The sequence below is a fragment of the Fukomys damarensis genome, unplaced genomic scaffold, assembly GCF_012274545.1.
Source record: "Fukomys damarensis isolate Sample0158 unplaced genomic scaffold, DMR_v1.0_HiC HiC_scaffold_4, whole genome shotgun sequence".
Lineage (NCBI taxonomy): Eukaryota > Metazoa > Chordata > Mammalia > Rodentia > Bathyergidae > Fukomys > Fukomys damarensis.
This window is the reverse complement of record NW_022900916.1, coordinates 60,199,279-60,225,000: the sequence shown is the minus strand read 5'-3', so window position 1 is coordinate 60,225,000 and position 25,722 is coordinate 60,199,279. Positions and strand designations below refer to the sequence as shown.

Here is a 25,722-nt window from a genome sequence, read left to right as displayed (position 1 = left end):
AAAAAAAAAAAAAAAAAAAAAAAAAAAAAAAAAAACAACAACAACCAAAAAACAGAAAACCAGGCGCCACACTCCGAAGCCTTTCTTATTTGTCTGCATGGGCGATGCATGCATGCTGGGCCAGGAAACGAGTTTGGAGACGATTTAAGTGAAAAGTCTGCTTCCTCAGCTGATGGTGCATGAGGGTGATTTGGTTCCGGCTCATAATAAAACAAAACAAAAAAACAAAAATGAAAAAACTTTAGAACCGCATTGTCTGCTTTTCAGCATTTCTCGGAGTATTTGCTGGCTTATTGATAGAAAATCCAGCTGTGGGTGAGAGAGCAGCAAGCATGTGCTGCCTTGTGCTTTAAGCCTGTAGTAAGAGGCTAGAAGAAATAAAATCAAGGCTGTGAAAAGAAGTGTCATGGTATATTTGCTTTTTGATTGTCACTTTCTCATTTGTTCCCGTCATAGACAACTTCACACTTCATAATTAATATCCACTATTTGGAATCCTCCAAATAATGGCTATAACTGAACTTAAGGTGAAACTTACTGGCATTCAGGAACTTTTTCCTGCTTGTTTCTAAGAGTGCGCTGGTGTTGCTTTGGAGGATGCTGTAGCTAGGAATATTGGACCACAAAGAGTGAAATAATAAGCCTCATTAGGCATGGTTAGGAGTGTATATATTACATACTTTTGAGTGTACTTAGAAAAAGTTTTACCTGATGATGGAGAATCCCAAGTGAAATTGATTTTGTGGACATTTTGATGATTTCTTTAAGGTATATGAATTGCTGTATATATTTAAGGTCTTTCACAAAAAGCAATGAAAACTCGGGCTGATGTATTGATTTCAGATATTACTTATGTTTGTGTGTGTGTGCCAGAGAGACAGAGAGGTTTTTGTATTTGAGACATTTTTATTGTCAGATCAATGAGAATGATAACTTCGTCATGACTTTTGACTTCTCATTTCAATAAGTAATTCTGTTTGACCTGTGGCTAACCCACTTAGAAAGTAAAGCATGTATTACTTGAGTAAAATAAATTCAAAGAAGTACATGAATTCAGAACTTCGTTCTTTTCTATTGCAGATGAGCCTCTAGTCTTGCTTTGAAAAAGCTACTTTGTATAACTCTTGACTGAATAATTTCCTCACACACCTGTTGGGCGGAACACTGACAGAGTATGCCACTTGAAAGGGCCTTCTGGTGACCAGATACTGGTGATTAGAAAAGAGAGGTGTTTTTATTTTTATTTTTGTTTTTTGTTTCCTGAGCATTATGAACATTGACTTTTCACTCTTGAAGTAAAAATGTTGAAAGCCGAGTCTTCAGGTGAACGGAGCACTCTCAGAAGTGCCTCTCCCCACAGGAATGCATATAGAACTGAGTTCCAGGCACTGAAAAGTACTTTTGACAAACCCAAGTCAGATGGGGACCAAAAAGCAAAAGAAGGTGAGGGCTCCCAACAGAGCAGAGGCAGGAAATATGGCTCCAATGTCAACAGAATTAAAAATCTGTTTATGCAGATGGGTATGGAACCCAATGAGAATGCTGCAGTCGTTGCCAAAACGAGGGGGAAAGGTGGCTCTTCATCCCCTCAGAGAAGGATGAAACCTAAAGAATTTCTGGAGAAAACAGATGGCTCTGTTGTTAAGTTGGAGTCCTCTGTCTCTGAACGAATCAGTAGATTTGACACAATGTGTGATGGCCCCTCGTATTCCAAGTTCACGGAGACACGAAAGATGTTTGAGAGAAGTGTGCATGAGTCAGGACAGAACCAGCGATATTCCCCCAAGAAAGAAAAGGGTGGAGGGAGCGAACCACAGGATGAGTGGGGCGGGTCCAAATCCAATCGAGGCAGCACTGATTCTTTGGACAGCCTTAGCTCCCGCACTGATGCTGTCTCCCCAACTGTGAGTCAACTGAGTGCAGTATTTGAGAACACTGAGTTCCCTAGTGCCATCGTTTTGGAGAAGGCAGAAAGCAGTGAATATTCTGTGACTGGGCATTATCCCCTGAATTTGCCATCTGTTACTGTTACAAATCTCGATACCTTTGGCCACCTTAAGGATTCTGATTCTTGGTCTCCTTCGAACACCCAAGAAGTTGATACTGAGGATGCTCAGAAGAGTAATACAACTCCAATAGCAGAAGTGACTCCTAAGAGTACACCTCCAGCGTCGTTGCCTAGCGAGGAGACACAGCAAAGCAAGGAAGCCGAGAACTCCACATCTAACCAAGAGACTCGGAGCAGAATTGACAAAGACAGTCCCGAAGAACCTTGTGCTGACAGTAAGGCAATGCCGAGGTCTGCGATCCTTTCACCACAAAATGAACCTTCAGGAGGTGCTGGAGCTTATTTGGTTGGGACCGAGGCAGCAAAACAACAGAGGAAAGAGCTTGCAACTGGTGGTCTCACCTCTCCTGATGCTTCTACATCCAGCTACGGAAGAGAAGTACCTGAAGACCCCAGTAATTTTGAGAGCTCCCATGTATACATGCACAGTGACTATAATGTGTACAGGGTAAGATCCAGGTATAATTCAGACTGGGGAGAGACAGGCACTGAGCAGGATGAGGAGGAAGATAGTGACGAGAACAGTTACTATCAGCCCGATATGGAGTACTCAGAAATTGTCGGATTGCCAGAAGAAGATGAAATCCCTGCAAATCGGAAAATTAAGTTTAGTAGTGCTCCAATTAAGGTAAGTATGCTGCCTTAAATTGTTTGCTAAGTTTGTTTTAGTTTTGGGGCCTAACTCTGTGGAAGAGGTTTGACAAATAATGAAAGTTTCTGTAAAGGAATTTTAAGATTGTTGGTGTGCACCTGTTAGATGATTTTAAAAGTTTGGAGTTTGAGAGATCTCAATCATATTTCTTAATGTGCTTTATGATGATAGAAACTAATAGTGAGCGATATGAAAGTTGAGGAAGTTTGGAGATTGTGAAATGCATTCCACTGGACTGGAGTATGAATAAAATGAGCACTGAAAACCAGGAGTGTTTGTTTGAAATAAAACTATAACAAGTGTTACTTAACATTACCTATAAAAACTTTCTGAATCTATAAACTGTAAGATCTGAGGTATAAGGTACATCAGGTGAATTATGGAAACCTTGAAATAATCGTCTTTATTTACTTGCTTAAAAAATCTCAGTTATTCCTTACTTAGGTGTAAGTGGATTGTGAGGAATGTTGTTGGAACTTTTTTTCTTGATTGCTACTGAGTAGTGAAAATTTGATTTATGGAAATACATTAGCTGACTTAAATACTGTGATTGAAAAGCTCCAACTGTAAACAGCTTTGAATTCAGAATTTGTTATGTAGCTTTAAAATGCGATTTTGTGAAAGGAAGTAAAACTGATTTGCCATTCATGGATTTATATTACTTCTTAAAAACTGGATAAATGCCAGTTGAATTCAGATGCTCTATTCTAATGACTTCACTTAGCTAACATTTGGTATAAAGAGTTGCACAAAGTGCGCCAGCAGCGGGTGATGGAGCATTATTAGGGATAATAGCAGCAGGGGCAAGAGGTGCTTGGCTGAGTAGCAGAATCCCCTGGAGTGTTTCTCGCAGTGTCCTTGCCCACCAGCTCACCCTTTCGATTCTGGCGTACTGTCCTCAGGGAAGCCACGGGGATTTGGGGGCAACTGTGTACTTTGAAACTACTTTCTAGGGGCTCCTAGCTTGTATAATGTTTGTACATGTGACAGATGTGGACTATGATACTAGATCTCCTCACACTCTAAAGTCACTATCCATTGTCATATCTGTCATCCGTGTAAAGCTGTAAGATAAATAATGTATGTAGAAATAGTCACAGAAGTCTGACGTTTTAATTATGAAATAGTATTTTAAAAATGAAATAATCTATGAAATTATTCACAGAGCGCTTGTGGGCAAATTTTCATTTTTATTAGCATACGGCAGAAGGTCTGGATCAGAACAGGCTATTTCAAATTAGACTGTGTTTAAACCAGAGACTTGAGTCTGGTTCGAAAGTAAACTAAGTTTTCTTTCAGGCTCTACCACTGTCCTGTGATTCTCTCTCCTTCGCTGTCCCCTACTCCCACTTCTGTGAGTCTTCAAAGGTGCCCTTTCCTCAAACCTGTCTAATGAGCTGCCGAACTTTACCATTCATGTCCCCTTGGAACATCATCTTTCTGTCTCTTAGGAGGAAAACAGTATGATTAAATTGTTTCACATTGAGCAAAGCATGAATAACTGAAATGAACTCTTGAAAGGAGTTTGTTAAACCAGGCGGCTTTTTAATAGGGGGACATCCGTTTATAAAAATTTATCAAATAAAACATCAGTCATGCAATCCAGTGGGACACCAGCCTATATTCAGGTCCTGGGCTGCACATTAATAGGTTTGATGGTTTTTAAGGGATTTGTCAATGGAATACGTATGTTTATATGTGAACAAACAAGCTTTTTGGATGTGATATTTTGAAATTCAAGTGATTTTTTATTACTCTTGCTTATAGTAGATTTTGCCTCTTAAACTCATACACTAAATAAGCTGGATTTCAAATTACAAAGACAGAAAATAAATTACGTTGTATTTAAATTTAACATGATTCTTGAGGAACTTAGTCAAATGTATGATTTGTGAAACAAACACTGTGATGTGTTTTATTGGGAAATTAGCAGGACTGATTGGAGTGGATTAAGTTTGCAAACAGAATGGTCATTATTAGACCTCTTGTAATGAATAGGACAATTACTTTTTCTGGTTGCTGCTATTGTTTAATACGCTGTTGAATTGATTCACTTTGGAAAATTTGAGAGCTGCTTTCTATTTGTCTTGATGCTGTTTGTGTGATTTTTCAATTAAGACTTTCTTTCCTCAGAAGGTGATGAATAATTAAAGCCAAAAAATATTTAGGAAAATCTTATAAGTGTTTTTTGTTGCTGCCAGCTGCAGAAGACACAAGAATCTTACAAGGTTACCTCTTTCCTCTGTGACTGTATAAGTCTTAAGAGTTCTTAATTTAAAGCTCATATAATACAGTATATAAACTGAGCCAAAATATCTACTATCCTGAGTCCTTTAATAGTATTTGGCTGTACTAAATACATAGGATGAAAAGTATTTAATATATTATTTGGAACTGAGGATATTCATTCATTTTTTATGTATGTTACCTTAAAACTTTACTTATTGGAATAGTATGTTATGATTTCCAACCAAAATCTTTTCTTTTGGAATTTAAATATACTTCCTCTTTAAGAAACACTAGGAAACATTTTTTAAAGAAATGAATTTTGAAGTTTTCATATTCTTTTTCTGATATTTTTATTAGAAAATATCTTTTTCTGATATTTTGTTAGATAAAATATTCCCTATACCTTTAGTGTTTTGTTGTAGATCTTGTTCATGATATTTGTATGTGCTCAGTATCTAGTTCAGTTCTTTTGCAGGTTTTAAATATATTACTCTAAGATGTCTTAAATCTGAACCTAGAAAAACAGCAAACTAGTACATTCCTCATACTGTTAGTGACTTAGAAATGGTCAGATTTTACTGCTAGCCAGCAGGGTGACTTTTCAATCTTTCAGGGACACAGTTGTTTTTTATTGGGTAGGTTGGTATGCTTCAAAGGGCCACGGGCTATTAAGAATGGGATTCATAATACAAAATACAAAATCCACCTTTGAGGTATGGGATGGGAGAATGTTATGAGCCATGTTGATCTGAGATGTGTAGTTACATCTTTCATTCTTAGGAATCTCTTAAAACCAAAGGAATGCGTTAAAGTAAAGATAAATCAAGGATAGACAGCATGACGTTTGTCATTGTTTTTCTATTAGTTTGGAACATTTACTAAGCCCCTGGCATGAATGAGGCACACTGCAAATATCATACACATGACTGACACTGTTCCTGTCCTGAGATGCTGGTAGGTGGAGTGTGCGGCCCTTTAACAAGGCTTCTCAGGTCCTTCTGCTTATCTCTGCTCTTGGATGACCTTTCTGAGGTCATCGCGACCTCATTAAGTCATACCCTTTTCTCTGTCACTAGTAGCCTTATATCCTTTGCAGTGGTATTCTTTAAAAAGCATTAGTTGAAAAAAATTTTTCTTAGCTCACAACAAGTAGGAGACTGCACAATTAACGTTGCAGTGCAGTGTGCCTCAGGTCCTTCTGCTTATCTCTGCTCTTGGATGACCTTTCTGAGGTCATCGCGACCTCATTAAGTCATACCCTTTTCTCTGTCACTAGTAGCCTTATATCCTTTGCAGTGGTATTCTTTAAAAAGCATTAGTTGAAAAAAATTTTTCTTAGCTCACAACAAGTAGGAGACTGCACAATTAACGTTGCAGTGCAGTGTGCTATACTTTGTTTTCTCAAACTGTAAGGATCTTTTCTTTTCTTTTCTTTTTTTTTTTTTTTGTACTGGGGATGGAACCCAAGGGCTCTCTACCACTGAGCTGTGTATCCCCAGCCATTTACATTCTTTATTTTGAGACAGTCTTGTTAAATTTCTCAGACTGGTGAGTAGCTATGTACCATCATGTTGGGCTGGGATTTAAGAGAGCTGGAGTTCAGAGGAGGATCAGGAAGGGCAGTTAAAACTTTGTTAAACCTTACGTGGTAATTGTTGGGAATGGATTGCTTTGTATTCTCACCCTCATTTGGGGACTCTCGGGCGTAGTCTGTGTTATAGGAAGCCTTTTGGCTTTTAGAAACAGGAAGGTGTGCAGAACACAGTTTTTCTGAGATCTAACCTTTTGTCTTTGTGGAGGCTTTTCTTTCGAACAATTTTGTCAGTGTGTGTTAACTTTAATATGCATATGAATCACTTTGGGATTCTTATTAAAATGCAGAATTTGTTTCAGTAGGTGTACTGTGGGAAAGTACCTCAATGCAATGGTTAACCCCCAAGTACAGTATTAGGCAAGCTATCTCAGAGGTTATGGAATACAGGCATTCAGCAACCAAATTAAAATGCTTGAGTCTTGTTTAAACCCATGTAAAATCCATATTAAATCCAGGTACAAATCCAGGAGCTAGAGGAATGTCAGGATAAGTCAACACACTTAGGTGCAAAGCAAGGTAGAAGGACAGAACTACCTGCCTCTTGGGCACACCATGTCCAGCCGATTTGTCTGTCTCTTATACCAGCCTTCCTCACTGGTGGCCTGGTTATGCAGATCAGAGTAGAAACCCCATGGACTGATGGTGTGTGTCTGTGATGCAGACTTGCTTTGCTGAAAAGATGTGGGACATGTGCATCTAGGTATAGCTGTACTATGCCAGTTTGTCTGATCATGAGCCTTGGGCTTTTATTTACTTTGATGGGTGCAACACCCGTGTTTCCACAGAGTACCATACTGAGTGTCCTTAGTGGCTTGATGTGAAGGTGACAAAGGTGTCAGTCCAGAGTTTGCATAATAATGCCTTGTTCTTTCTATCTCTATTAGTAAAGCTTTTTTGTTCTATCATATTTTCTGTTTATTCTTTTTGTAGTGTCATGTAGTAGTTTGCTAACTCATGTATTTTTAATATATTTTCTGAATTCTGCCTTCATATTAGCTGTTTGTATTCTTAGTATCCGTATTTACCAAGCGTGAGTATTGCCCCTCTCATAGGCTGTTAGCTTATTTACAGTTTTTTTTTTTTTTTTTTTTTTTTTTTCCAGTATCCAGGGGTTGAACTCAGGTGTGGTGCAACTGAGCTAAATTCCTGGTCCTTGTTTACGGTTTTCTCTCCTCCCCTCCTCTTTTCTCTTCTCTCTCCCTTCCACTCCCTTCCATTCCTCCCTCCTTCCCTCCCTCACTACCTTTCCTGCTAGTGATCTAATCCAGGGCCCTGCACATGCTAAGCAGGGAGTTTATCACTGAGCCACATCCTCAGCCTGCATTTTTTTTCTTAATCACACAAATTAATACCATGGAGTCTGAAATGGGACCTGAGATTGTGCATTTCTAGCAAAATTTTAAGTGGTGCTGATGTTGCTCCTGGGTAGACCTTTCTTTAGACTAAGAGTCTGAAGCAGAATTTTCAGCCTCTGAAAGGGGTTGGTCTTAGGACATTGAATAAATCTCCTTTTCACATGGGGCTTCTGTAGCAGGTTGTGTAGAATAATATTCTTTGAGCATGAAATAAATTGTAATTGTGTAAAGTGCCTGAAACTCTGTTTCTGCATACCAAAGTGGATAATGCTGTCTGAATTTGTTAGGTGTTTGGGTCATTAAAAAGTGACGCTCAAGGTGGGGATTTGGCTCAGTAGTTCTGCAGCCTGCCTTGCAAGTGCAAGGGCCCAAGTTTGGTGGTCAGTACCAAAAAAAAAAAAAAAAGAAAAGAAAAAAAAAGTCATGGGCCCAGAGTGATGAGGCCTACCTGTGATCCCAGCTACTTGGGAGCCTGATGCCCAAGATTGCAAGATTCAGGCCAACCTGGGAAACTTAGACCCTGAATCACAATAAAATAAAAAGCACTTGGCTCGTAGCTGAACTGTAAAGCACTTACCTGGCATTTTCCAGGAAGGAGAAGTCACATCATAGACACTTGTGTGGTTTTAATTATAAAAGGATAGGATGAGGTTCTTGATCAATAAGGTTCTGTTTCTTTCATTCCTTTGGACGTCTAAATCAATAAACTTCTAGAGGGAGCGTAAGAATTGCCATCTTATTTAATTTACTTTTATTTGTATAACTTTGATGGCATAACATTTAAATTGGATTTCCTTTTACATTTTGATATTTCATGACCTGTGTTTCAAAATGAGGTAAATGAAATATGTGAAGTATTTTAATGTACTGTGTAGACCCAAATAATGAATATATATTAAGTCCCTCAGAAAATTGAAGTGTATATACTGTATTCCTGTTTTTTAACTTAACAATTATCATTTTGTTTAAAAAGGAATTCTTTTCTATAGAAAACTACTTCAGATGTTTGCTGGCATTTATAGTAGAAAGATTTGAAGTTTCTTCCTTTGTCAGATCATAAAAATTTGTCTTTAAACTTTCTCACAAATACCAATTGTTAGGTTTGTGGGCTTCAAAAATAAGCCACCAAATTTTGGGGAAAATAACTATTACGTTTATGTATTGTGTACCTTGTTAAGATACCCATGGAGCATAATTTGATTTAAATCTAATTTGCATTAGATTTTTTTCTGAGATCTTTATTACTACTGAAGAAGAAAAAAGGTTTAGAAATTTGTTGTGAATACAGTTGATGTAGGATAAATTGTGCATAAACAAAACTAATATTGCTATGTTAAACTCTGAAAATAATGTTTTTTGTGCTACTTCTGATTTATATCTAAAATAGTTTTCTGTGATCTATTTTGAACCTATTTTATTTTTGTTCTTTGGCTTCATTGTATTCTATAGTTTTAATTTTTGAAAAGAGGAAAATTTTCAAGTTATGCTTCAGTTTTCTTCCTGGTCACTTTAAAAATTTCTCTTGGCTCTACTCTCTTCACTTCAGTGACATAGAAATTTAGAGATGAAAAATACTTAAAGGTAATCTCATGTAATTTCCCAGTCACTTTAGGAAGCCCTTCAGTAGCATATTGCTGACAGATGATCTTTGAGCTTCTGCTTGAATAATTCCATGTATGGGGGCTTTTATGACTCTGGAAGATAAAAGCAAAGTTGGAAGGGAATGCTGGGATGTCTGTGTGCTTTAATTTTTTTTTTTTTTTTTTTTTTCGTACCGGGGATTGAACTTGGGTCCTTGTGCTTGCAAGGCAGGCCACTGAACCGCTGAGCTAAATCCCCGGCTGCTTTAATTTTAATTAGCTTTTTTTATTGAGGTAACGTTTAGATAACATAAAGATCACATTTTAAAGTACAGAATTCAGTGCCTTTTAGTATATTCATAGTGTTATGCAACCATCATTATTACCTAATTAGAATCTTTCCTCAACCCAGAAAGAAACCCTGTGCCTGTTAGTCGACAATTCTCTATTTCACTTCTTCCATCCTGTGGCAAACTGTCATCTGCTTCCTTTCTCTGTCGATTTGTCTCTTTTGGACATTTTGTGTAAATGAAATGCCTTTAGAAAGGAATACAGGAGACGCGATCAGTATGGTTTGGGATATATTTGGATAGCAGAGAAGGACTAGAGCGCAAGGACACATGAGTTTTCAGACGGTGATGTGGTCTAAACAAGTAAATGTGGAAGTTAAATATTATTAACTGACAATAAAAGCAATAAATATCATCTCCCTTTTTATGCAAATTCATACAGAAACTAAAATCAACAAATGTCATCCACCTTTTTATGAAGCTTTATATAGAAAATGAAGTTACAAAGCTGAAGAGAGTGAAGGACCCAAGAAAGGAGGAGATTTGTAACGTGGAAAGAACAGGTTTACGTGGCACAGGGGATGGTCGGAACAAGTCCTAAAAGCTGTTGATGAAGCATGAGTGTTTCAGCGGCACAGTGTTTCTTTACAGGCCCAAATTATACTAAGATGGATTTTCGTCTTTACCAGAGTCCTTTCTCAGAAGAAAAGACCCTTGTCCTTTCTAGTGATCTCATGCTTATTTCATAGAAATGATAGGTAGAAAGGAGATGAGGACAATCATAATTTAAAAATTGTACTTAAAAGAAAAACCCTGCAGCATTACAATATATTTTCCCCTTCCAGGCTACTCACTCCTAAATCCCTAAGTTTTAAAATACACAATAGATTGGCCAGTGCTTTTCTCCTATAAAATGGGCTCTTCACCTGTATATTGAGCCTGTGCTTTTCTTTCTCTTACTGGAGATTCACAAATTCCAGAGGTCCCCACCTCAAAACACTTAGCGTACTCAGGCCCAGACCATAATCCATAATGCGCCTGTCTTGAAGGTCCTCACTCCTCTCTGAGCGTAGGTCTTCCTACCTACTAAACCTGCTTATGCCTGTTGCTGCAATTGTCTTCTGTGGCATTCTGCCGTTCTTTTCTTTGATGTGGGTCAGCAGCCTACAACCTACCCTGTAGGTGGAATCAGTTGAATTCTCCACTCTTTGGGGGAACTTCCTCAGATCCAGTCTGGCGAGCCTACTATTCTTAGGTTGCGTTCAGTATTCCTTTTTGGAATTGTTTATGGGAAGACAAATCTTTAAGGGATTTTTCTTATCCTTCAGTATGTCAAATGTAGATTTCCTCTGCCTACTTGCTATTATCTGTACTATAACCATCTCTAAGAGGAGTGACTTTAGGTGAGTATTTAATTATCGTATGCTGTCTATAGAAGGGTACTGTCTACATTACTATTAAATATTATTGCCTGGTAACAATAAAAGTAACACTGAGAGTTAACTTGATATTCTGTGAACTTGGACAAATCTGCTTCTTGAGGCCTTGGATTTCTGGTAATTGAGACTTTGTACTTGTAGTGCATCACTAAGATCCCTTTTCAGCTTAGTATTTTGTAGTTGCTGATCTTAAACATATTTGTACTGTGCCATAATCATAAATATTTGTGTTGTTGTTTCAAGGAGAAAATTCTGCGGGGCTGGAGGTGTAGTTCAGTGGTGCTGCTGCCTGCCTGGCAAGCCCAAGTTTCCGAGTTCTATCCCCCACACCAAAAAAGAGGGTTCATACAAAGAGAGAAATCCTTTTTTGAAATGCTGAAATGAAAAATTTATATTGCTCTTAAGAATGTTGTTTATATGTGGAGTCTATTAAAACTTAAAATGGTTAAAATATCAAATCTTAAGAGTACATTTTTATAGAGTGGATTTTTAGAGCAGCTTAACTGTAAAAGTCTGGTTTGAACTATATATTAAAATATTCTAAGGAACCTAAGAATAAAAAAATGTTTTGTAATATAGTTGCTGACATAATAATTGCTTGACTCATTTTTGTTCTTGAAATAGCTTTATAGGATAGTTCAACATGATTGAAATATTGATGTTTTTTGTACAATTTCTAAATTTCAGTCTAAATTGTTACCTCTTTCTCATGCACCTTTCCTTACAGAGAACACAACGAAATAGCCTGAGTATAAAGACGCATGGAAATTTTGTATTCTACCAGGAGGACAGTTATGCTTTTTGTTTATTTAATTGACTGTATTTCTCAGATTTAAAAGCGTTTGTAGAGTTGAAGCTATTCCTCATGTGTTTTGGGGCGATAAGTTGTTTTAAATGAAGCCAGGTGTGGCGGCAGTGCATGCCTGTAAAACCAGCAGTTTGCGAGGCTGCAGCAGAAGGATCCCAAGTTCAAGCCCACCCTGGGCTATTTAAGGGATACCTTGTCTCAAAACAAACCAACCCTGCAAAAAAGAGAACTAACTAACTAAATAAGAAAAATGATTTTAAATGCAACTGCTGAGAGTCTCTTTCCTTTGTTTTTAAGTCAGGTGACTCGAACTTAGTACGGGGCTGGGGGAGGAGTGAAGCTTCCAGATTATTTTCTATACCATTTGAAGTAGTGGGCTAAAATGGGACACCAGTAATTGGCAAGGGTCAATTTAGAGATTTCTCTCTAAACATTTATTTTTACTTCTCTCTTAAAAGTTGTATCAGTAGATGGGCTAGGGATTTAGCTCAGTGGTGCTGCCTCCTGCCTTGCAAGCACAGGGTCTCTAGTTCGATCCCCAGTTCCTGCCCCCCCCAAAAAGTTGTATCAGTAGAACTTCATGGAAAGTATATTAATATCAGGATATTCATTTAATTGAATATAAGAATTTTAATTAGTACTGAAAAGCTAGGTCTCTAGAACTCAAAGACATCTTTTTTTCAGATATTTAAAGAATTTTCCTTCTACTATAAAAGAAGATGAAGTGGTGAGTTTATTGATTTGTTTTTAAGATCCACTTTATTTTAAAGAAGTACTCTGCTATGTCCCTAGCCCAAGATCTGCTATTTAGTCAGGGCTGTACTGATGAGTTCTTTTATTCAGTACTCGCTTATGATAATAAAATGGATACACAAAATTGTTTTGTAAAAAAAAAGGAGACATCTCTCTGTTTCCCTCTCTCTCTCTTTTTCTCTCAATATTGAGGACTGAAGCAAGAGCCTTTGCCCTGAGCTACATCCTCAGCCCTTTATCTGTCATTTACAGTGTTTAGAAGCAGTCTCATAACTCAGTTGCTGAGGCTTGAGCTGGAACTTGAGATCTTCTTGGGCCAGCCTCCCAGAGTGCTGGGATTTTAGACACACACACACACACACACACACACACACTATATTCCTGAAGAGCCGATTTTTAGGGGGAAAGGTGTATGTGAATGTTACCTATCAACATATAAAACATGTTTAGTTTTCAAAGTTTATTCTGTAGATAGATAAAATGTAATTTAAGTTGTACATCAATTATTGTATTATATGCTATGCTGAAAACAGGTGTTAGAATTTTTAAGATTAAGCACTAAGCTTTAAAACAGATATATAAAAAGTTTTTTAGTCCATTTTCTATTGCTCTAACAATATCTGAGATTAGGGTGTGTGTTTTTTTTTTGTTTTTTTTTAAGGAATGAAGTTTCTTTAGGTCACGATTCTGGAGGTGGGGAATCCAAGGTCCTAGTGGTAGCATCTGGCCAGGACATCATAGACAGTGAGCAGACAGGAAGCACATGCTGCAGGAGAGCACAAGGTGCCCTTGCTGGGTAACAGCTGCTCCACACACTGACTAAGCACGTCGGGGAGTGATCCTCTTGAGGACCTCGTCTCTTAGAGGTCGCAGCTTCTAACACTACTACTTTGAGAATTAAAGTTACAATCTTTGAACTTTTAGAAGATGAACTCAAAGCATAGTAATAATTCAAATTTTTACTAGCTTGAAAATACATGCACAACACTAAGTTCATGTTCAAAAGGGAATTAACCCTATACGGTATGTTTTTTTAACAAAATAATTATTTAGGATCAATTTTTAAAAAGTGAAATTATTAGCTAAAATATTTTAAAGCCCTTGACACATGCTACCTTTACTATTCAGAAAAAATGTGTTACTTTATAATTAGCATTGAATTGGAATAGTTGTCTCACAATTCTTGTGCCAGCATTTATACATGCTGTATGGGTTTTCCTTTGCTAAAAAAAAACGTCTTGTAGTTTCTGCATGTGATTTTGATTTATTGGTGAGGTTGAAGGTTTTCATGTGTTTATAGGCTCTTTTTGTTGCAGTGTTGGGAAATTGAACACGAGGCCTTGTTCCTACTAGGCAAGCTGTCTGTCACTGAGCTACCTCCACAGCCCACTGTAGGCCTTTGTGATAGGGTTCTGAATGGTGTTTACTGCCCTTTTTTGTCAGTGATTATTGGTAAGGACCAAATCAAAGTGTTATTTATGTTAGTAGAAATTCAGAGAAACTTGCGCATTCAAGCAATATTGAAATTTTTCATGATAGATAGATACATGAAGTACTAATAGGGTAAAGGTGCATAACTCATGCTTCGTAAGATTGTATCTCGGTGAGTAAACAAATTGGTTAAGTATTTAATATATACTCCTATCATCTTTATTTTAAAGTATGTAAATGCTAACTTTGATATTTTCTGGATGGAGATAAAGGTGATGTGTAAAAATTTTACTTTTCTAGGTTTACTAAATTTTCTGTAATGAGTATATATTATTTAATTGCGTTAAAATGTTGGGAGAAGGATGCAATTAGATTATCAGCAATAACGACTGAAGGAATTGACAAAAGTACTTTTTTATGCTGCCCAAAGATGTAATAATTAATGTAATTTTTTGGAGGACAGGTCACAAGAAAATTTTGACTAGAAAGTATAAATTTGTGTTAACAATGAAAAAGGTGTTAAATTAAGAAAATAGGTATACTTTTAACAGTTGAATTCATTAAGTAGATGTTTTTTAACCCTTGGTAAAACTGTTCTCACCTTTGTGGCTAAACTTAGAAGCATAATGAGGGACAAGACCTTCTGATTTATTTTAAATTATAACTATAATATTTTGTAGACATTAGATCATGACATATTTTTCATTGTTCAGCCAGGATGTCCTAATATGTAACTTAAAAACTAGGTATATTAGATTGGAAGTGAAATTTATTTTAAAGAGTAGTCTTACTAAAATAATAAACATTTGTTTAAAGAAAGTTTTAACAGTTTTTCCGTGAAAGCTAATGACCTGTACGCCTTTTTTGTTTGAGACAAGGTCTTGAAATGCAGTTCAGGCTGAGCTGGGGCTCACTATGTAGCCCAGGCTGGACTTGAACTCAGAGTGATTCTCCTATTTCATTCAGCCTCCTGAGTGCAAGGATTACAAGTCTGCACCTCAACACTCGGCATCATGTTTTTTTTGTTAGATTATTGAGCCTTAGTAAGCGTTGTGTGAAGTTGAGAGATAAGTACAGTATCTTCTTACATAAAATCCTGTAAAAATAGTGCACATACTCTGTTGAAAACAGAATTTTGAGTTCCAGGCCTTCACAGTTCTTTTGAATATGTTTCCTGTTTCAAAATAGCAGCCAGTGTGTAGTTTCCTGTTGTTCCTCTTAATAAAAGTGTTAGCTGAAAGAGATTCATTGATATATGATTAGACATGTAGTAGTATATAATATTTTTAGTTAGGGTCAAAGGATCAGTTCCTCTCACACATTGGATAGTTTTCTACCTTTGGAAAGCTTTGGTAGATAATATAGTAGTACATAAATGATGAGAAACATATCTGTTAATTAGAGTTCTGAAGATAGAAATTTAGATATTACTTTTGGTCTAATTAGATCATCTGATAATACCAATCTTTTTCAGTTTTTGATAGAGGGTCTCACTGTGTACTTCAGGCTGGCCTTAAACTCACTATGTAGCACCATAGCTCAGTCTTAATTTGAATTTTCAGTGATCCTCCTACTTCAGCTGCCTGGGTGCTAGAATTACAGGTGTGTACCATTATTCTTAGCTTCATAACTCTAATCTTAAAAGAGTTTTTAGTAATTTTAGCATTTTATAAATTCTGATAAAGTCCTAGTTGAATTGTGTATTATAAAACTTGATATTGCAAAGATTTTTCATTAGGTATCGTTAAACCTTATTACAGTATGGCTGGTATATTATTAGTATTTCATTGAATATTGAGTTTCTGTTAGTGATAGGCAACTTGTGTATAATTGTAAAGATTATAAAACGGGAAAAAGGCAGTATTAACAGATAAAGCATTTAAGACTTTAACTCCTTTCCGTAGAATGTTGCATTGGAAAAAATATTAGAAGTTCAGAAAAAAATAATTATACTTGTGATTTTAAATGTTCATATAAATTTGTTTTCATAAGTGATTTGAAGTAATGATACCCTTCTTTACTAATTACACACCCAACCAAGTTTGATATGAGACTTAAACTTTTCCAGTGAAGATATTTTTACATTGGTGGACCCTCCTTGAATTCTGAATTCTCTGAGTGCTGCTCTCTGGGAATTTGGAGAGCCCTCGGGAGATTTGCCCTTTTGCAGATGAGATGATCAGAGGATTTTTTAATTTGAAGTTGCCGATGTTGGCTTATTGGCTTATGTGATCCTTGTCCTTAACCTAGAAAGAAAACTGTTTGCTGCAGTTGACCCATGACTACTATCTGAATTCATCCTTCTTGTTTCAGGAAGAGGGAGATAAACTCAGAATATTGATGTGAGTGTTTTGGAAGGTGTATTTTTTTCATAGCCTATGTTTAATGTTGAATTAGTGGATTAGTCAGTTCTACAGAGAAACAAAACCAATAGGATATGAGTATAACAGAGAAGGATTTATTTTAAGGAGCTTGCTAGCTCACATTGTGGAGACTGATAAATCAGAAGTCTGCAGGGAGAGTTGGCAGGCTGGAGACTTAGGAAAGAGATAATGTTGCAGCTAATTATGAAAGACATTGTGGTCAGGTGTGGTGGTTCATGCTTGTAATTCTAGGTACTGGGAAGGCTGAGGCAGGAGCATCACTAAATTTGAAAGTCTGAGGCCAGCCTGGGCAATTTGGTGAGACTGACTCAAAATTTTAAAAAGGGAGTTGGGGTGGGAATTTCATTCAGTGGTTGAGCTGCCCTGGCTTAAGTCCCCAGTACCACAAACCAACCACCACCCACCCACCCAAAAATCATAGATACATAAACATATAGTATAATATTTGACCCAACTATTCCTGAGCACCAAGCCTAGCCAAGATGACATGTAAAATTAAACATCACAGTCCAGTTTTCTTCTTTGGTTATACCCTCTGAAGATGCTTCAGGCAGAAAACTCATTCCCCCCATATATTTTTGGGGAGTTGCTGGTTCTGCTGTCCTTATTCTTAGAAAGTTTGGTGAGGCAGTTCCTTCTCTTGGAGAATTGTGTTTTAGTGGAAGATTATGAGGCATAGAATTAGAGCTGTGCTCCAGATAATTGCTGATTTCAGGTTGTCTTAAGTTTATTTCAACTTTTAGGGCAGGACATTGTTTTGTGGTGTGTCTGTCACATAATAGGCCTAGGGTCCATGTTAAGAATCTTTGCTGTCTGACATGCTCCTTCCTCTTTTCTTTGAAGGTCTAAATTGGGAATATGCTGATATTTGTGCATGTGTGCATATGTGTGTGTGTCTGTGTAAGTGTGTAAAATGCTGTGTGACTTATTTATAGGCAGAATCCTTCAACTACACTGTTGTGAATGAAAGCTGAGTGATTGAGTTACAGATTACAATCTTTTCTGGCCACTGGTTCAGTTGGCTGAGGCTGTTGTGCTCTTTTTCATTTGCAGAATCTCAATCTGCTCATGAGTAACAAGGAACAGTCCTTAAAATATGGTAATCTCAGACCATAAAATGGGGTAGAATGGGGAGGGTACTCATTTTGCCTTGACTTTATTTCTGCTTTGAGTGATCACCCAGGCTTGTCACTGATTTTGAGAAAATTTAAAAATTGAGACTACATCAGAAAGTTGCATAACTATTTAGAAATTGCAGTAACTTGTCCTAACTTAGGTAACTTGAGTGTGTGAATATTTCTGTGTTCTTAACAATGAAAATAATTGACAATTTAAGGAAAATAACTGGATTATTTCTTATTATTAAATCTCTTTTCAGTCTTGGCGTATTTTCGTCAATGAATTTTTTGAGGTTTTTTTTTTTTTTTTTTTTTTTTTTTTTTAGTGATGAGAGAGGAATTTCTTTTGAGTTATATCTATCTTCCCATTCCCTTAATATTAGTTTTAGAAATGTGCTTAGTTTCAGTTCCAGAGCTAAGTTACAATTTTGTAAATATTTTGGTTGCTGGTTGTCACATTCTCTAATCAGACTCTTGCTGAGCATGACTTTTGTTGTTCCAGAAAATAACTTTCCATCTTTCTCAGTGATTTGTAAGTAATTAGCAATAAACCATATGTGAACAAATAAGCCAAGGTCCTGAAATTGTATTTGTTGACTAAGTTTCCTCCATAAATTACATTACCTGGAAGATGTCTGACAGTTGTTATTAGATATGAAATATGAAATACCTTGGCTTATTTATGCAGATTTGTTTATAAACAGATTTTCCCCAGGCAGAACTAACTTTTTTATTTTTTCTATTTTTTGAGACAAGGTCTCACTATGTAGTTGAGACTGACTTGGGACTCACTGTGTAGCCCAGGCTGGTCTCAAACTCACAGCGATCCTCCTGCCTCAGCCTCCCAAGTGCTGGGATTAGAGGCATGCACCACCATGTCCCACTAAGAACTAATTTTTAATAGCACCTTAAGAAAAAACCCGCTAAGCTATTTTCTATAGTTTTGTCTTTAAATATCCAATGACTAAATTTCTGGAAATAAATAAAAACAAATATTTATTTATTTTTGTGGTACTGTGGATTGAACTCAGGACCTTGTGCTTGTGAGGCAGGCGCAGTGCCACTGAGCTAAATCCCTGGTCCACAAGTATTCTTTAAAAAGCAGTGTAGACATTGAAACTGAAAAATAGCCATAGTATTTTCAAGGCCTTTGATAATCTCTTTATGTAACGGAAATGTAGAAGTTATTGTTTTCTCATTTGTAAAACTAGTGTCTTAAAAAGTGTTGGCAAGGAGGTACTGAAGATTGAACCCAAGGCCTTTGCATCAAGTTATACTCCTAGCCTTTTTTCTTTTTCTTTCTTTCTTTTTTGAGACAAGATCATTATAGATTGCTAAATTGCCCACACTGGGCTGGATCTGGTGATCCTCCTTCCTCTGCTTCCTAGAGTTCTGGGATTATAGGTGTGCTTCATTATGCTTAGCTCATTTTTAAACATCATATAGCATTATAATATTCTTTTGTTTTTGTATTTTTTGAGACAGTGTCTCACTGTATAGTCCAGGCTAACTTTAAATTCACTATGTAGCCCATGCCAGTCTCTAACTTGTGGCAGTCTTTCTGCCTTAACCTCCTTAGTGCTAGTATTACAGGCATGTGCTACCATACCTAGCTTGATTATAACATTCTGTAATTACTGTGTAAACATAAGTCAAGGCCAATAAATCACCTGTTATTCAGGTATTTATATATGACTCGTAATGCTATAGCTAGAGAAGGATTTTTTTAAATTCATTGATAACAGACAACAGACATTACTGAATATGTTTAAAGTATTTTAGGCTTTGTCCTCTGCTGTAAGGCTATTAAATTAAGACAGACAAGCCAGTCTGTAATCCCACCTACTCCAGAGTCTGGGGCAAGAGCATTGTAGACTCAAGGCCAGCCTGGGCAACTTAGCAAGACCCTATTTCAAAACAAAATAAAAAGAGCTGAGGATATAGCATCATTCTCCTTGGCTTCCATCTGTGGTATCATAAAAACAAACAAACAAACAAAAAAGGAAAGAAAACCCTTGGTCCTCGCAAAATTATAGTCTCATGAAAGAGATTGAGAAGAAAACATTTATAGAATATTGCATTAAGGTCTGTGATATATTTACATAAGGTATACACCTCTATAATTTGTCATCTAAACTGATAATTAAATGGAACATTAATAATGACAAATATTTGAGAAATTGTCTGATTATTATTATTATTATGGTTATTATTTTAAAATAAAGCCATAGACCATTGCCATTGCTTTATTTTTATGTCACACAGTGCCTGCAGGCCACATAATTTTTTATCAAAATGAAACTTTGAAAGTGCAAGGTGGGTGCTATCAATAGTTAAACAGAGAGAACAGGCATATTTGAGGACTGACCAAAGGAAGCCAGCATCATGGTCACCTGCGATGCAGCAGCTTGCACTGGTGCCCCTGAGCAGTGTGTGCCTTCATCAGAAGAGAAGACTCATCAGTTACAGAGCAAACAGTGCGTGAATGGAAGCTTTGAAGGTGAATGAATGAGGTAGAGAAGTAGGAAATCCTAAGCTGAGGGAAAAGCATTTTCAATATTTAATACAACTAAAAATTGTAAATTATAACTGAAGGGATAGTAGGGAAGACTGTGTGTGTGTGTGTGTGTGGTGTAGGGGGGACTTGTATACACAGAAGTGTTGGAGAGTAAGTGCAGACCTTGTCATTGATGAAGTTTAAGACAGGTAAGGTCACGGCAATGCTGTATACTCCTGACATATATTAGTGGTTATAGGAAGTTGGAGGAAATTCATCAGTTCTCCATTGTTTTTCTCTGTTCTTTCTGTAAGCATTTATCCTAGGAACTTTCTACCAGTGTTTTGACACCTCTTGCTGGATTAACTGATGCTTTCTGTTTGTGGAATTAACCGTATGACTGACCACATGAATGACTCTAGTTTGGAGATTATTCTTTAGCATGCTCTCACTACTTAGCTTACCTCGTTGAGTTGTGAGCTAACTAGGTGTTGAGTATGTACATCCTAGATCTATTTATAACCAATTTATTTGTCTAAGTGTATATTTTTTCAGTATTATATAAATGATGACCACTAAGTATGAAAAGAAAGACTTTGTTTTCTTTTGTTGTCTCTCAACTATGTAGTTGAGACTGACCTGGAACTCACTATGTAGCCCAGGCTGGTCTCGAACTTGGAGTGATCCTCTTGGCTCAGCCTCCCAAGTGCTGGGATTACAGGCATGCGCCACCACGCCTGGTTTTGTTTTCTTATAAAACCATAAATTGAATTTTTTGGAAAAATTGGGGAAAGATGTCACTTAAAAATTTTTTTGTCCATTTAGATGCGTGTGATATGAGTGACAGAAACTATTTCAACCAATATCTAAAAAGATTGACTCCAGTGATTTTACAAGCAACTTAACATTTTTGCTCCACTTTAAAAAAAGTGAAACTGGCCAGTTTATAGTCAGTGAATTATATAAGAAAAGAAATCAATCTGGATTCTTAAACTCAAAGAAAAGGCCTTGGCCTGATAGCAAGTGATTAGTGAATAGATACACTTTTAGGTGACTTATGTTCATGTAGACCTGTTAAACTATTCATCACTTTCTATGATTTCCTAACTTTAACTTCCCTTTCAAGTATGGGGTCCATTTTCAGCCCAAATTGCTTCTTCTGACAGAACATCTAGTATCTGCTCAATGTGAGGCATGATATTCATCTCCTAAATTACATATTAGAACATAGGATCTTGCAAGCAGCTTGCATCCAAGCTGGAAAAATAAGGACATAAATTAAGTTATAATGTTGGGAGAGTAGCTCTGTGTTAGAGGTGTGCATAATTGCTGTGAGTGCAGAGAAAATGCATATGGTTCCAAAGGCATGGTGTGATAGAGGAAGCTTCTTGGATGAGACACACTTCTGAGTGTTGAAGGTTTCATAAGTATTAGGAGACAGAAACAGGTGTGCATTGTAGCAGGAAAGCACAGAGGAGAGACAAAATGCTATCTTGCAGATCTCTGGGATCTTGTACCTCTACATGACAAGTCTCAAGACTAGTTTTTTATTGTTAATACTTGGTAAGGCAAGGTCAGATCAGGAAGGTTCCTTTATGCTAGACTAAGTAATGTGCAAGCTTTTCTGAAAACTTATCAGTCATTGGAGGGACTTTTAAGCATGGAAAAGGTGTGGTTGGATTTGTGTTAGGAAGACCATCCTGATGGAGAATGGAAAATGGATTAAAGTGAAAATATGGGCTAATGTGCAGTGTGGGCTAGGTGTGTAATAGTCCAGGTGAACAAGATTGTGACTCTGATGAAAGTTCGTAAGAATGGTTGTCAAGGCAGACAAAGGGAATGCTGGACAAACTGAGTAAGGCACACGATGAGAAGTGCTATTTGTATAAAATTATGTAAATTTAAGTACAAAAATCGTATGCAGTTATTTCTTATTCATCATGTATTTCTCTTGCCCACAAAAGATCTTGGCTTATAATAGATTCTCAACAAATGAGAGTAAAGAAATTAGCTAGTCATAAAGAGGGATTCATTTTCTGATCTAACAGTTGAACAATGGGCCAGGACCTCAGAGTCTGGGCTGTGAATCTGGGGTTATTAGATCTGCAGATGTGTGTCGCTGGGGTCCTATGAGAGGAAGAAAGAAGAGAAAGAGAAAGAAGATACAAGGAAAGTGCAGGGAGGCATATTGATGGGGCAGGTATACATTTTGGAGGAACAGAGTTTGGGAAATAATGTTTCAGAGAAAGTTTGGAAGGGGAAAAGATATGTAGCATAATAAACTTGCAGATGGGTTTGGCGGTAAAGTAGAAAAATCTGACTTCAAATGATCATTTTTTGAGAGGTCATTGTATATTAATCTCTTTGTTAGTGGCTCATACAGTGAGCACCTTGTTCCTAGAAATAAATGTCACATTATAAAAATATTAAGATTAGTCGTGCAAATGAATAAAAATGACATAGCTGGGTGTGATGATACACACTTGTAATCTCAGCTGCTTGGGAGGCTGAGCTCAGTAGGAGGATTGCAAGTTTGAGGTCAGCTTGAGAACTTTAGTGAGACCCTGTCTCAAAGGAAAAACTGAAAAGGGCTGGGAATGTAGCTCATTGTTAGAGTACTCCTGGATTCAGTCCTTAGTCACACACACTCACACACACACACACACACACGCATGCACAGATACACTTTAAGCAAATACTGGGTTTGCTGTCACAGTTACTTTTCTTGCTGCTGGGACAAAATACCCGGCACCCAAAGTTAAAGAAAGAAAGGTTTATTTAACTCAAAGTTTGTAGTGGTTTCAGGCCATAATTGGCTGGTACTCCAAGGCCAAGTAGCACTTGGCAGAGGGGCAATAGTTCATGGCAGAGGAAGGCAGTAAAAGCAACAAGAGAAGTCTTTCTGCCTCTTTTATTTTATTCAGACTACTTAGGGCAGGTAGCACTCACACCCTTAATCCTGGTGCCCTTGGGCCTAGTGTTGTACCATGAATCAGTCACACACTGTAGATTCAGTCGCCTCTGAAAAAGGCCCACCTAACATCACATGAGGTTTTGGGGGGACATTTAGACACGAGCCATAACACTAACCAACGTATTGTACATACTCTTCTCTCACCCATCTGCATTATAGGGGTTATAGGCAGAGCCTTCCTACTGAGCTGCATCCTTAGCCCTTTTTAAAAATTTAAATGTTTTTGTTCTTATACTTTAGGACATTTGCTTCTGTTTCTTAAAATTTTTTTATTAGTACAAGTTTGCAGTATAAATGATTACATTTAATGTGGGCAGTTGGTAAATGTACATAACTCATCTTAATGTTTTTACTTTTCTTTCCCACACTCTATTTCTTGGTCCTCTTCCCTTTTATTTTTTTTTAAATTTAATTTTTAGACGAGGTCTCCCTAAGTCACTGAATTACTGGGGATGGACTTGAACTTGGATCCTTCTGCTTCAGCCTCCCAGAATGCATGTGCTATCATGCCTAGTTTATGTATGTTACTTTTAAAGAATATTTCTGCATGAATTAGACTCAAGTGTGGGTTCTTAAAACACCATTTCTAAGTGTTCTTCTCCCGTCATTTGGATAATAAATGCAAGGGAGTGGCTGTTACTATGGCTTTCTTATTCAGTGCATTTATTGGCTAGTTCTTCACTCACCTGGCTCTTGGTGTTCATTTCACTTGAGGTAGGTGTTGGGCTAGTTGTTAGCCAATTTTAAAGGCAAGTTAATTTTCTTTGCTGTTAGATAAGATACACTGGCAAATGCTTGTAATTAAACCTTTGTACCTGAGGAGTAGCCAGAAATAGTGAAATACAGCATTGCCCTTCTGAAGAAGGAATGCATTATGATGATTACTTATAACAAAGTAGTATTTATAAACTAAAAAGTTTTCCTTTTTTTTTTTGATACTGCCAATTGTACCTAGGGATGCTCTATCATTGTGCAATAATCCCAATCTTATTTATTTGGTTTTTTTGAGATGGTTTTGTCTATAGTCGAAGCTGGCTTTGAAATTTTTATGTAGCCTATGCCGGCCTTGAACTTGCACTCCTCCTGCCTCAGTCTTCTGAGTACTAGGATTTCACGTGTGAGCCAGTGTGTCCCAGCTAGCCCTTTTTATTTTGAGACAGCATCTCACTCAGTTGTCCAGGCTGGCCTTGAGCTTTGTGTTCATTCTGCCATAGCTTGCAACATAGCTTAGATTCCAGATGTGCACTGTCATGCTTGGCAATACATCTTTTAATATGCTGCTTCTCCTTTACAAAGATGCAGATGGAAATTCGGATCTATCTGGGGCATGTGCTTTGCCAGCGGGGGATAATAGGGTTTTGACCCTTCCACATTCCATTATTTGGTCTCCCTGTAACTGGTATTACATTCCTGTGAAGCAGGTGTTGGGGAGTGCACTGTGTATCTGTAGAACAGAGGGAACCAGCATTATATGATTAAATATGTAACAGTGACTAAAAGTCAGGGAAGAATTAACTTTGTCTAAAAATAAATACAGAGATAGATTTTCTTTGGTGATGTATGCAAATGCGTCACATATACATAGCATTCTGCCATTATGCAGGAAAATCTCATTGCTTTGTAATTATTAAGGATGAGTATATTATCAGACTACAAAGCTGCAATATGATTTGCCATGTTTGGGGGCATGGTTTGCTACGATTCTACTTGAAATGTGCAAATTTGGAAGGAGATTAAAAGAGATAAATTTATTATAGCTAAGTTTTTTACTAAAGCTTCTCCTTCTCTGAAAAGTCAGAAATACAACCAAAGTGAAGCTAAAATATTCTGAACTATTTGCAGAAATGCCACTGAAACATGTAAAGTATCAAAGTGCTTCTTAAGTCATGACTGAATTTAGGTGGATAGGCAGAGAGATCAGAATAGAAGGTGGGGTGGGAGGCTCTCTCCTCCCTTCTCTCATCTGTGATAGAGACGGAGACGGTTCCAGTGTGGTGACAAGGAGGGTACTATTACAGGTTTCTAAGGCTGAGCACAAGTAGTTCTCTTCCACCTCAGAGGAAACAAACTTTTTATTTTGTTTCCAACAGAGTTGATTTGGAATAGCCTCACATTGTCTATGATGATACAAATAGCTAATGTTTGCCATGTCAGGCCCTGTTTAAAAAGTTTTATTCATGTTAATCCACTTAGTCTTTACAATTGGCAGTCACTTTTCAGTAGAGGATAGCCAAGGACAGAGACTATCGCACAGAGCCCAGGATACGCGTGGACCCAGCATATGCCCAGTGTGTCTGGCCTGAGTCTGTCTCTTTTCTCATGTAAGAATCGGGTCTCAAAGCAGGCACTTCATAATAAATATAGATCTTTCTATATTTTAATCCCATTTGGAAAATATTTTTGATGCTTTTTAATGAGGTTAGAATTGAATGCCCTTGAGTAACATGATCAAACTAAGTAAAAGTGTATTTCAGGCCAGGGATTTAGCTCAGTGGTGCTGCTGCCTGCCCTTGCAAGCAGAAGGTCCTGAGTTTCATCCCTGGTACAAAA

General features: G+C 37.2%; 1 protein-coding gene across 10 annotated transcripts in view; it reads left to right on the top strand.

Annotated features, from left to right (window-relative positions):
• The first annotated feature begins 1,083 nt into the window (after positions 1–1,083).
• The window catches only part of Ppp1r9a (protein phosphatase 1 regulatory subunit 9A), a 307,086-nt gene continuing 282,447 nt past the window's right edge, over positions 1,084–25,722 (top strand). For all 10 annotated transcript variants that reach the window (XM_010603427.2, XM_010603425.2, XM_010603423.2 and 7 more), the window contains exon 1: positions 1,084–2,696. In XM_010603427.2, coding sequence (XP_010601729.1) covers positions 1,302–2,696 — 1,395 coding nt within the window. In that variant the 5' untranslated portion in view covers positions 1,084–1,301. The remainder of the gene's footprint in view (positions 2,697–25,722) is intronic.